The 16,116-nt window shown below is 39.7% G+C and overlaps 1 protein-coding gene across 1 annotated transcript in view; it reads right to left on the bottom strand.

The window, feature by feature from the left end:
- Positions 1–2,796: 2,796 nt before the first annotated feature.
- LOC135560291 (regulator of G-protein signaling 11-like) overlaps positions 2,797–16,116 on the bottom strand; it is a gene marked incomplete at its 3' end in the record, with an annotated part of 78,265 nt that continues 64,945 nt past the window's right edge. The window contains exons 12-13 of the mRNA XM_065002149.1: positions 3,136–3,274; positions 2,797–2,879 (exon numbers count right to left, since the gene is read on the bottom strand). Coding sequence (XP_064858221.1) covers positions 2,797–2,879; positions 3,136–3,274 — 222 coding nt within the window. The remainder of the gene's footprint in view (positions 2,880–3,135; positions 3,275–16,116) is intronic.

The following is a 16,116-nucleotide window of genomic DNA, read 5'->3' on the forward strand; positions in this document are numbered from 1 at the left end:
TGTTCAGGGAAGTTAGCAACCAATATACCCAGGCAGTTAAGTAGGCAAAGGCTAGCTTTTTCAAACAGAAATTTGCATCCTGTAGCACAAACTCTAAAAAGTTCTGGAACACTGTAAAGTCCATGGAGAATAAGAGGACCTCCTCCCAGCTGCCCACTGCACTGAGGATAGGAATCACTGTAAAGTCCATGGAGAATAAGAGGACCTCCTCCCAGCTGCCCACTGCACTGAGGATAGGAAACACTGTAAAGTCCATGGAGAATAAGAGGACCTCCTCCCAGCTGCCCATTGCACTGAGGATAGGAAACACTGTAAAGTCCATGGAGAATAAGAGCACCTCCTCCCAGCTGCCCACTGCACTGAGGATAGGAAACACTGTAAAGTCCATGGAGAATAAGAGGACCTCCTCCCAGCTGCCCACTGCACTGAGGATAGGAAACACTGTAAAGTCCATGGAGAATAAGAGGACCTCCTCCCAGCTGCCCACTGCACTGAGGATAGGAAACACTGTAAAGTCCATGGAGAATAAGAGGACCTCCTCCCAGCTGCCCACTGCACTGAGGATAGGAAACACTGTAAAGTCCATGGAGAATAAGAGGACCTCCTCCCAGCTGCCCACTGCACTGAGGATAGGAAACACTGTAAAGTCCATGGAGAATAAGAGGACCTCCTCCCAGCTGCCCACTGCACTGAGGATAGGAAACACTGTAAAGTCCATGGAGAATAAGAGGACCTCCTCCCAGCTGCCCACTGCACTGAGGATAGGAAACACTGTCACCACCGATAAATCCATGATAATTTAGAATATCAATAAGCATTTTTCTACGGCTGGCCATGCTTTTCACCGCTACCATGGTCAACAGTTCCGCACCCCCCACAGCATCTTGCCCAAGCCTCCCCATTTCTCCTTCCCCCAAATCCAGATAGCTGATGTTCTGAAAGAGCTGCAAAATCTGGACCCCTACAAATCAGCCGGGCTAGACAATCTGGAAAATTATCCGCCAACAAAATGTGGAAAAAGTCAAGGGGTCTGACTACTTTCCAAAGGCACTGTACATTGTAATGTAGTATATTGGGGAGTATATATTTAAGCAATTAAGGCCCAAGGAGGTGTGGTATATGGCCAATATACCACAGCTAAGGGATGTTCTTATGAGAAACACGGAGTGCCTGGGTACAGCCCTTAGCTGTGGTATATTGGCCATATTTGATATAATGAGGTGTATAATGTATAATGAGGTGTATATATTGTAATATAGTTTATTCGGGAGGTTGTATTGGAGAGTATATATTGTAATGTAGTATATTGAGGAGTATATATTGTAATGTAGTATATTGAGGAGTATATATAGTAATGTAGTATATTGAGGAGTATATATTGTAATGTAGTATATTGAGGAGTATATATTGTAGTATATTGAGGAGTATATATTGTAATGTAGTATATTGAGGAGTATATATAGTAATGTAGTATATTGAGGAGTATGTATTGTAGTATATTGAGGAGTATATATTGTAGTATATTGAGGAGTATATATTGTAATGTAGTATATTGAGGAGTATATATTGTAATGTAGTATATTGAGGAGTATATATTGTAATGTAGTATATTGAGGAGTATATATTGTAATGTAGTATATTGAGGAGTATATATTGTAATGTAGTATATTGAGAAGTATATATTGTAATGTAGTATATTGAGGAGTATATATTGTAATGTAGTATATTGAGGAGTATATATTGTAATGTAGTATATTGAGGAGTATGTATTGTAGTATATTGAGGAGTATATATTGTAGTTTATTGAGGAGTATATATTGTAATGTAGTATATTGAGGAGTATATATAGTAATGTAGTATATTGAGGAGTATGTATTGCAGTATATTGAGGGGTATATATTGTAATGTAGTATATTGAGGAGTATATATTGTAGTATATTGAGGAGTATATATTGTAATGTAGTATATTGAGGAGTATATATTGTAGTATATTGAGGGGTATATATTGTAATGTAGTATATTGAGGAGTATATATTGTAATGTAGTATATTGAGGAATATATATTGTAATGTAGTATATTGAGGAGTATATATTGTAGTATATTGAGGAGTATCAATTGTAATGTAGTATATTGAGGAGTATATATTGTAATGTAGTATATTGAGGAATATATATTGTAATGTAGTATATTGAGGAGTATATATTGTAGTATATTGAGGAGTATCAATTGTAATGTAGTATATTGAGGAGTATATATTGTAATGTAGTATATTGAGGAGTCTATATTGTAATGTAGTATATTGAGGAGTATCAATTTCAATGGAGTATATTGAGAAGTATATATTGTAATGTAGTATATTGAGAAATATATATTGTAATGTAATATATTGAGAAGTATATATTTTAATGTAGTATATATTTTAAAGTAGTATATTGAGAAATATATATTGTAATGTAGTATATTGAAGGGTATATATAGTATTGCAGTATATTGATGAGTATATATTGTAATGTAATATATTGAGAAGTATATATTTTAATGTAGTATATATTTTAAAGTAGTATATTGAGAAATATATATTGTAATGTAGTATATTGAAGGGTATATATAGTATTGCAGTATATTGATGAGTATATATTGTAATGTAATATATGGAGGAATATCTATTGTAATGTTGTATATTGAGAAGTATATATTGTAATGTAATATTTTGAGGAGTAGATATTGTGTTGTAGTATATTGAGGATTATACATTGTAATGTAGTATATATTGTAATGTAAAATTTCCTGAGTACCTCTTCTTGGTCTCCTGGGGAACGATGGCTTTGGCCAGCATGTTCTTATACAGCTCAGACTTCAGATACCTGGGGTAGGAGTCCTAGAAGTCAGAGGTTAGTGGTTAGATACCTAGGGTAGGAGTCCTAGAGGTTAGAGGTTAGATTCCCGGGGTAGGAGTAGTAGAGGTTAGAGGTTAGATACCTGGGGTAGGAGTCCTAGAGGTTAGAGGTTAGATTCCTGGGGTAGGAGTACTAGAGGTTAGAGGTCAGATACCTGGGGTAGGAGTACTAGAGAGGTTACGGTTTACAGTTCAGGGGTTAGAGGTCAGGGTTCAGGTGTTTGAGGTCATGGGTTACCTTCTTCATGAGGAAGTAGATGTGCATCTGGGCGTCGTCCATAATGAAGCGATGAGGTCGTTTGATTCCCTCCAGTGTTCTCTCCATGGTCCTACTATCGATGTTCACCCAGCGAGCTGCCCCAGGGGCCAGAAAGTTCCTACACACACACACAGATCATAATACCACATACTCAGATCACAGTACCACATCCCTCAGTCATAATACCACATCACTAAGTACCACATCCCTCAGTCATAATACCACATCACTAAGTACCACATCACTCAGTCATAATACCACATCACTAAGTACCACATCCCTCAGTCATAATACCACATCACTAAGTACCACATCACTCAGTACCACATCACTCAGTCATAATACCACATCACTAAGTACCACATCACTCAGTACCACATCACTCAGTACCACATCACTCAGTCATAATAACACATCACTAAGTCATGGTACCACATCACTCAGTCATAATACCACATCACTCAGTAATAATACCACATCACTCAGTCATAATACCACATCACTCAGTACCACATCACTCAGTACCACATCACTCAGTCATAATACCACATAACTCAGGACCAAATCACTCAGTCATAATACCACATCACTCAGTCATAATACCACATGACTAAGTCATGGTACCACATCACTCAGTCATAATACCACATCACTCAGTACCACATCACTCAGTACCACATCACTCAGTCATAATACCACATCACTAAGTACCACATCACTCAGTACCACATCACTCAGTACCACATCACTCAGTCATAATAACACATCACTAAGTCATGGTACCACATCACTCAGTCATAATACCACGTCACTCAGTAATAATACCACATCACTCAGTCATAATACCACATCACTCAGTACCACATCACTCAGTACCACATCACTCAGTCATAATACCACATAACTCAGGACCAAATCACTCAGTCATAATACCACATCACTCAGTCATAATACCACATGACTAAGTCATGGTACCACATCACTCAGTCATAATACCACATCACTCAGTACCACATCACTCAGTCATAATACCACATCACTAAGTCATGGTACCACATCACTAAGTACCACATCACTCAGTCATAATACCACATCACTAAGTCATGGTACCACATCACTCAGTCATAATACCACATCAGTAAGTCATAATACCACATCACTCAGTACCACATCACTCAGTCATAGTACCACATCCCTCAGTCATAATACCACATCACTCAGTATCACATCACTAAGTCATGGTACCACATCACTCAGTCATAATACCACATCACTCAGTCATAATACCACATCACTAAGTACCACATCACTCAGTACCACATCACTCAGTCATAATACCACATCACTCAGTACCACATCACTCAGCACCACATCACTCAGTCATAATACCACATCACTCAGTACCACATCACTCAGTCATAATACCACATACTCAGATCACAGTACCACATCCCTCAGTCATAATACCACATCACTAAGTACCACATCCCTCAGTCATAATACCACATCCCTCAGTCATAATACCACATCACTAAGTACCACATCACTCAGTCATAATACCACATCACTAAGTACCACATCCCTCAGTCATAATACCACATCACTAAGTACCACATCACTCAGTACCACATCACTCAGTCATAATACCACATCACTAAGTACCACATCACTCAGTACCACATCACTCAGTACCACATCACTCAGTCATAATAACACATCACTAAGTCATGGTACCACATCACTCAGTCATAATACCACATCACTCAGTAATAATACCACATCACTCAGTCATAATACCACATCACTCAGTACCACATCACTCAGTACCACATCACTCAGTCATAATACCACATAACTCAGGACCAAATCACTCAGTCATAATACCACATCACTCAGTCATAATACCACATGACTAAGTCATGGTACCACATCACTCAGTCATAATACCACATCACTCAGTACCACATCACTCAGTACCACATCACTCAGTCATAATACCACATCACTAAGTACCACATCACTCAGTACCACATCACTCAGTACCACATCACTCAGTCATAATAACACATCACTAAGTCATGGTACCACATCACTCAGTCATAATACCACATCACTCAGTAATAATACCACATCACTCAGTCATAATACCACATAACTCAGGACCAAATCACTCAGTCATAATACCACATCACTCAGTCATAATACCACATGACTAAGTCATGGTACCACATCACTCAGTCATAATACCACATCACTCAGTACCACATCACTCAGTCATAATACCACATCACTAAGTCATGGTACCACATCACTAAGTACCACATCACTCAGTCATAATACCACATCACTAAGTCATGGTACCACATCACTCAGTCATAATACCACATCACTCAGTCATAATACCACATCAGTAAGTCATAATACCACATCACTCAGTACCACATCACTCAGTCATAGTACCACATCCCTCAGTCATAATACCACATCACTCAGTATCACATCACTAAGTCATGGTACCACATCACTCAGTCATAATACCACATCACTCAGTCATAATACCACATCACTAAGTACCACATCACTCAGTACCACATCACTCAGTCATAATACCACATCACTCAGTACCACATCACTCAGCACCACATCACTCAGTCATAATACCACATCACTCAGTACCACATCACTCAGTCATAATACCACATCACTAAGTACCACATCACTCAGTCATAATACCACATAACTCAGTACCACATCACTCAGTACCACATCACTCAGTCATAATACCACATCACTCAGTACCACATCACTCAGTCATAATACCACATCACCCAGTACCACATCACTCAGTCATAATACCACATCACTCAGTACCACATCACTCAGTCATGGTACCACATCACTCAGTCATAATACCACATCACTCAGTAATAATACCACATCACTCAGTACCACATCACTCAGTCATAATACCACATCACTAAGTACCACATCACTCATTCATAATACCACATCACTCAGTATCACATCACTAAGTCATGGTACCACATCACTCAGTCATAGTACCACATCCCTCAGTCATAATACCACATAACTCAGTACCACATCACTAAGTCATGGTACCACATCACTCAGTCATAATACCACATCACTAAGTATCACATCACAGTCATAATACCACATCACTCAGTCATAATACCACATCACTCAGTACCACATCACTCAGTCATAATACCACATCACTCAGTACCACATCACTCAGTCATAATACCACATCACTAAGTCATGGTACCACATCACTCAGTCATAATACCACATCACTCAGTAATAATACCACATCACTCAGTCATAATACCACATCACTCAGTCATAATACCACATCACTCAGTACCACATCACTCAGTAATAATACCACATCACTCAGTAATAATACCACATCACTCAGTAATAATACCACATCACTAAGTCATGGTACCACATCACTCAGTCATAATACCACATCACTCAGTAATAATACCACATCACTCAGTCATAATACCACATCACTCAGTACCACATCACTCAGTAATAATACCACATCACTCAGTAATAATACCACATCACTCAGTAATAATACCACATCACTCAGTCATAATACCACATCACTAAGTACCACATCACTCATTCATAATACCACATCACTCAGTACCACATCACTCAGCACCACATCACTCAGTCATAATACCACATCACGCAGTACCACATCACTCAGTAATAATACCACATCACTCAGTACCACATCACTCAGTACCACATCACTCAGTACGACATCACTCAGTCATAGTACCACATCACTCAGCACCACATCACTCAGTCATAATACCACATCACTAAGTCATAGTACCACATAACTCAGTCATAATACCACATCACTAAGTACCACATCACTCAGTACCACATCACTCAGTACCACATCACTCAGTCATAATACCACATCACTAAGTACCACATCACTAAGTCATGGTACCACATCACTCAGTCATAATACCACATCACTAAGTATCACATCACAGTCATAATACCACATCACTCAGTCATAATACCACATCACTCAGTACCACATCACTCAGTCATAATACCACATCACTCAGTACCACATCACTCAGTCATAATACCACATCACTAAGTCATGGTACCACATCACTCAGTCATAATACCACATCACTCAGTAATAATACCACATCACTCAGTCATAATACCACATCACTCAGTCATAATACCACATCACTCAGTACCACATCACTCAGTAATAATACCACATCACTCAGTAATAATACCACATCACTCAGTAATAATACCACATCACTAAGTCATGGTACCACATCACTCAGTCATAATACCACATCACTCAGTAATAATACCACATCACTCAGTCATAATACCACATCACTCAGTACCACATCACTCAGTAATAATACCACATCACTCAGTAATAATACCACATCACTCAGTAATAATACCACATCACTCAGTCATAATACCACATCACTAAGTACCACATCACTCATTCATAATACCACATCACTCAGTACCACATCACTCAGCACCACATCACTCAGTCATAATACCACATCACGCAGTACCACATCACTCAGTAATAATACCACATCACTCAGTACCACATCACTCAGTACCACATCACTCAGTACGACATCACTCAGTCATAGTACCACATCACTCAGCACCACATCACTCAGTCATAATACCACATCACTAAGTCATAGTACCACATAACTCAGTCATAATACCACATCACTAAGTACCACATCACTCAGTACCACATCACTCAGTACCACATCACTCAGTCATAATACCACATCACTAAGTACCACATCACTCAGTCATAATACCACATCACTCAGTACCACATCACTCAGTAATAATACCACATCATTCAGTCATAATACCACATCACTCAGTCATAATACCACATCACTCAGTACCACATCACTCAGTACCACATCACTCAGTACCACATCACTCAGTCATAATACCACATCACTCAGTCATAATACCACATCACTCAGTACCACATCACTCAGTACCACATCACTCAGTCATAATACCACATCACTCAGTCATAATACCACATCACTCAGTACCACATCACTCAGTCATAATACCACATCACTCAGTCATAATACCACATCACTCAGTACCACATCACTCAGTCATAATACCACATAACGCAGTACCACATCACTCAGTCATAATACCACATCACTCAGTACCACATCACTCAGTCATGGTACCACATCACTCAGTACCACATCACTCAGTAATAATACCCCATCACTAAGTCATGGTACCACATCACTCAGTACCACATCACTCAGTACCACATCACTCAGTCATAATACCACATAACGCAGTACCACATCACTCAGTCATAATACCACATCACTCAGTACCACATCACTCAGTCATAATACCACATCACTCAGTACCACATCACTCAGTCATAATACCACATCACTCAGTACCACATCACTCAGTACCACATCACTCAGTCATAATACCACATAACGCAGTACCACATCACTCATTCATAATACCACATCACTCAGTACCACATCACTCAGTACCACATCACTCAGTACCACATCACTCAGTACCACATCATTCAGTCATAATACCACATCACTCAGTCATAATACCACATCACTCAGTCATAATACCACATCACTCAGTCATATTACCACATCACTCAGTCATAATACCACATCACTCAGTCATAATACCACATCACTCAGTCATGGTACCACATCACTCAGTCATAATACCACATCACTCAGTCATGGTACCACATAACTCAGTACCATATCACTCAATACCACATCACTCAGTAATAATACCACATCACTCAGTACCACATCACTCAGTCATGGTACCACATAACTCAGTACCACATCACTCAATACCACATCACTCAGTAATAATACCACATCACTCAGTACCACATCACTCAGTCATAATACCACATCACTAAGTACCACATCACTCATTCATAATACCACATCATTCAGTCATAATACCACATCACTCAGTAATAATACCACATCACTCAGTCATAATACCACATCACTCAGTCATGGTACCACATAACTCAGTACCACATCACTCAATACCACATCACTCAGTAATAATACCACATCACTCAGTACCACATCACACAGTCATGGTACCACATAACTCAGTACCACATCACTCAATACCACATCACTCAGTAATAATACCACATCACTCAGTACCACATCACTCAGTCATAATACCACATCACTAAGTACCACATCACTCATTCATAATACCACATCACTCAGAACCACATCACTCAGTACCACATCACTAAGTACGACATCACTCAGTCATAATACCACATCACTAAGTACCACATCATTCAGTCATAATACCACATCACTCAGTCATGGTACCACATCACTCAGTCATAATACCACATCACTCAGTCATGGTACCACATAACTCAGTACCACATCACTCAATACCACATCACTCAGTAATAATACCACATCACTCAGTACCACATCACTCAGTCATGGTACCACATAACTCAGTACCACATCACTCAATACCACATCACTCAGTAATAATACCACATCACTCAGTACCACATCACTCAGTCATAATACCACATCACTAAGTACCACATCACTCATTCATAATACCACATCACTCAGAACCACATCACTCAGTACCACATCACTCAGTCATAATACCACATCACTAAGTACCACATCACTCAGTACCACATCACTCAGTCATAATACCACATCACTAAGTACCACATCACTCATTCATAATACCACATCACTCAGAACCACATCACTCAGTACGACATCACTCAGTCATAATACCACATCACTAAGTACCACATCACTCAGTCATAATACCACATCATTCAGTCATAATACCACATCACTCAGTAATAATACCACATCACTCATTCATAATACCACATCACTAAGTACCACATCACTCAGTCATGGTACCACATCACTAAGTCATGGTACCACATCACTCAGTAATAATACCCCATCACTAAGTCATGGTACCACATCACTCAGTACCACATCACTCAATACCACATCACTCAGTACCACATCACTCAGTACCACATCACTCAGTACCACATCACTCAGTCATAATACCACATCACTCAGTACCACATCACTCAGTACCACATCACTCAGTCATAATACCACATCACTCAGTACCACATCACTCAGTCATAATACCACATCACTCAGTCATAATACCACATCACTCAGTCATAATACCACATCACTCAGTCATAATACCACATCACTCAGTCATAATACCACATCACTAAGTACCACATCACTCAGTACCACATTACTCAGTCATAATACCACATCACTCAGTACCACATCACTCAGTCATAATACCACATCACTCAGTACCACATCACTCAGTACCACATCACTCAGTAATAATACCACATCACTCAGTACCACATCACTCAGTCATAATACCACATCACTCAGTCATAATACCACATCACTCAGTCTTATTACCACATCACTCAGTCATAATACCACATCACTCAGTCATAATACCACATCACTCAGTCATGGTACCACATAACTCAGTACCACATCACTCAATACCACATCACTCAGTAATAATACCACATCACTCAGTACCACATCACTCAGTCATGGTACCACATAACTCAGTACCACATCACTCAATACCACATCACTCTGTAATAATACCACATCACTCAGTACCACATCACTCAGTCATAATACCACATCACTAAGTACCACATCACTCATTCATAATACCACATCACTCAGTACCACATCACTCAGTACCACATCACTAAGTACGACATCACTCAGTCATAATACCACATCACTAAGTACCACATCACTCAGTCATAATACCACATCATTCAGTCATAATACCACATCACTCAGTAATACTACCACATCACTCAGTCATAATACCACATCACTAAGTACCACATCACTCAGTCATGGTAACACATCACTAAGTCATGGTACCACATCACTCAGTAATAATACCATCCATCACCAGTCATAGTACCACATCACTCAGTACCACATCACTCAGTACCACATCACTCAGTACCACATCACTCAGTCATAATACCACATCACTCAGTACCACATCACTCAGTACCACATCACTCAGTCATAATACCACATCACTCAGTACCACATCACTCAGTCATAATACCACATCACTCAGTCATAATACCACATCACTCAGTCATAATACCACATCACTCAGTACCACATCACTCAGTCATAATACCACATCACTCAGTCATAATACCACATCACTCAGTACCACATCACTCAGTCATAATACCACATCATTCAGTCATAATACCACATCACTCAGTCATAATACCACATCACTCAGTCATAATACCACATCACTCAGTCATAATACCACATCACTCAGTACCACATCACTCAGTCATAATACCACATCACTCAGTCATAATACCACATCACTCAGTACCACATCACTCAGTCATAATACCACATCATTCAGTCATAATACCACATCACTCAGTCATAATACCACATCACTCAGTCATAATACCACATCACTCAGTCATAATACCACATCACTCAGTACCACATCACTCAGTCATAATACCACATCATTCAGTCATAATACCACATCACTCAGTCATAATACCACATCACTCAGTCATAATACCACATCACTAAGTACCACATCACTCATTCATAATACCACATCACTCAGTACCACATCACTCAGCACCACATCACTCAGTCATAATACCACATCACGCAGTACCACATCACTCAGTAATAATACCACATCACTCAGTACCACATCACTCAGTACCACATCACTCAGTACGACATCACTCAGTCATAGTACCACATCACTCAGCACCACATCACTCAGTCATAATACCACATCACTAAGTCATAGTACCACATAACTCAGTCATAATACCACATCACTAAGTACCACATCACTCAGTACCACATCACTCAGTACCACATCACTCAGTCATAATACCACATCACTAAGTACCACATCACTCAGTCATAATACCACATCACTCAGTACCACATCACTCAGTAATAATACCACATCATTCAGTCATAATACCACATCACTCAGTCATAATACCACATCACTCAGTACCACATCACTCAGTACCACATCACTCAGTACCACATCACTCAGTCATAATACCACATCACTCAGTCATAATACCACATCACTCAGTACCACATCACTCAGTACCACATCACTCAGTCATAATACCACATCACTCAGTACCACATCACTCAGTACCACATCACTCAGTCATAATACCACATCACTCAGTCATAATACCACATCACTCAGTACCACATCACTCAGTCATAATACCACATCACTCAGTCATAATACCACATCACTCAGTACCACATCACTCAGTCATAATACCACATAACGCAGTACCACATCACTCAGTCATAATACCACATCACTCAGTACCACATCACTCAGTCATGGTACCACATCACTCAGTACCACATCACTCAGTAATAATACCCCATCACTAAGTCATGGTACCACATCACTCAGTACCACATCACTCAGTACCACATCACTCAGTCATAATACCACATAACGCAGTACCACATCACTCAGTCATAATACCACATCACTCAGTACCACATCACTCAGTCATAATACCACATCACTCAGTACCACATCACTCAGTCATAATACCACATCACTCAGTACCACATCACTCAGTACCACATCACTCAGTCATAATACCACATAACGCAGTACCACATCACTCAGTCATAATACCACATCACTCAGTACCACATCACTCAGTACCACATCACTCAGTACCACATCACTCAGTACCACATCATTCAGTCATAATACCACATCACTCAGTCATAATACCACATCACTCAGTCATAATACCACATCACTCAGTCATATTACCACATCACTCAGTCATAATACCACATCACTCAGTCATAATACCACATCACTCAGTCATGGTACCACATCACTCAGTCATAATACCACATCACTCAGTCATGGTACCACATAACTCAGTACCATATCACTCAATACCACATCACTCAGTAATAATACCACATCACTCAGTACCACATCACTCAGTCATGGTACCACATAACTCAGTACCACATCACTCAATACCACATCACTCAGTAATAATACCACATCACTCAGTACCACATCACTCAGTCATAATACCACATCACTAAGTACCACATCACTCATTCATCATACCACATCATTCAGTCATAATACCACATCACTCAGTAATAATACCACATCACTCAGTCATAATACCACATCACTCAGTCATGGTACCACATAACTCAGTACCACATCACTCAATACCACATCACTCAGTAATAATACCACATCACTCAGTACCACATCACTCAGTCATGGTACCACATAACTCAGTACCACATCACTCAATACCACATCACTCAGTAATAATACCACATCACTCAGTACCACATCACTCAGTCATAATACCACATCACTAAGTACCACATCACTCATTCATAATACCACATCACTCAGAACCACATCACTCAGTACCACATCACTAAGTACGACATCACTCAGTCATAATACCACATCACTAAGTACCACATCATTCAGTCATAATACCACATCACTCAGTCATGGTACCACATCACTCAGTCATAATACCACATCACTCAGTCATGGTACCACATAACTCAGTACCACATCACTCAATACCACATCACTCAGTAATAATACCACATCACTCAGTACCACATCACTCAGTCATGGTACCACATAACTCAGTACCACATCACTCAATACCACATCACTCAGTAATAATACCACATCACTCAGTACCACATCACTCAGTCATAATACCACATCACTAAGTACCACATCACTCATTCATAATACCACATCACTCAGAACCACATCACTCAGTACCACATCACTCAGTCATAATACCACATCACTAAGTACCACATCACTCAGTACCACATCACTCAGTCATAATACCACATCACTAAGTACCACATCACTCATTCATAATACCACATCACTCAGTACCACATCACTAAGTACGACATCACTCAGTCATAATACCACATCACTAAGTACCACATCACTCAGTCATAATACCACATCATTCAGTCATAATACCACATCACTCAGTAATAATACCACATCACTCAGTCATAATACCACATCACTAAGTACCACATCACTCAGTCATGGTAACACATCACTAAGTCATGGTACCACATCACTCAGTAATAATACCCCATCACTAAGTCATGGTACCACATCACTCAGTACCACATCACTCAATACCACATCACTCAGTACCACATCACTCAGTACCACATCACTCAGTACCACATCACTCAGTCATAATACCACATCACTCAGTCATAATACCACATCACTCAGTACCACATCACTCAGTACCACATCACTCAGTCATAATACCACATCACTCAGTACCACATCACTCAGTCATAATACCACATCACTCAGTCATAATACCACATCACTCAGTCATAATACCATCACTCAGTCATAATACCACATCACTCAGTCATCATACCACATCACTCAGTCATAATACCACATCACTAAGTACCACATCACTCAGTACCACATTACTCAGTCATAATACCACATCACTCAGTACCACATCACTCAGTCATAATACCACATCACTCAGTACCACATCACTCAGTACCACATCACTCAGTAATAATACCACATCACTCAGTACCACATCACTCAGTCATAATACCACATACCACATCACTCAGTCATAATACCACATCACTCAGTCTTATTACCACATCACTCAGTCATAATACCACATCACTCAGTCATAATACCACATCACTCAGTCATGGTACCACATAACTCAGTACCACATCACTCAATACCACATCACTCAGTAATAATACCACATCACTCAGTACCACATCACTCAGTCATGGTACCACATAACTCAGTACCACATCACTCAATACCACATCACTCTGTAATAATACCACATCACTCAGTACCACATCACTCAGTCATAATACCACATCACTAAGTACCACATCACTCATTCATAATACCACATCACTCAGTACCACATCACTCAGTACCACATCACTAAGTACGACATCACTCAGTCATAATACCACATCACTAAGTACCACATCACTCAGTCATAATACCACATCATTCAGTCATAATACCACATCACTCAGTAATACTACCACATCACTCAGTCATAATACCACATCACTAAGTACCACATCACTCAGTCATGGTAACACATCACTAAGTCATGGTACCACATCACTCAGTAATAATACCCCATCACTAAGTCATGGTACCACATCACTCAGTACCACATCACTCAATACCACATCACTCAGTACCACATCACTCAGTACCACATCACTCAGTCATAATACCACATCACTCAGTACCACATCACTCAGTACCACATCACTCAGTCATAATACCACATCACTCAGTACCACATCACTCAGTCATAATACCACATCACTCAGTACCACATCACTCAGTCATAATACCACATCACTCAGTCATAATACCACATCACTCAGTCATAATACCACATCACTCAGTACCACATCACTCAGTCATAATACCACATCACTCAGTCATAATACCACATCACTCAGTACCACATCACTCAGTCATAATACCACATCATTCAGTCATAATACCACATCACTCAGTCATAATACCACATCACTCAGTCATAATACCACATCACTCAGTCATAATACCACATCACTCAGTCATAATACCACATCACTCAGTCATAATACCACATCACTCAGT

Source organism: Oncorhynchus nerka, linkage group LG15 (assembly GCF_034236695.1).
Source record: "Oncorhynchus nerka isolate Pitt River linkage group LG15, Oner_Uvic_2.0, whole genome shotgun sequence".
In the NCBI taxonomy this organism is placed as follows: Eukaryota; Metazoa; Chordata; class Actinopteri; order Salmoniformes; family Salmonidae; genus Oncorhynchus; species Oncorhynchus nerka.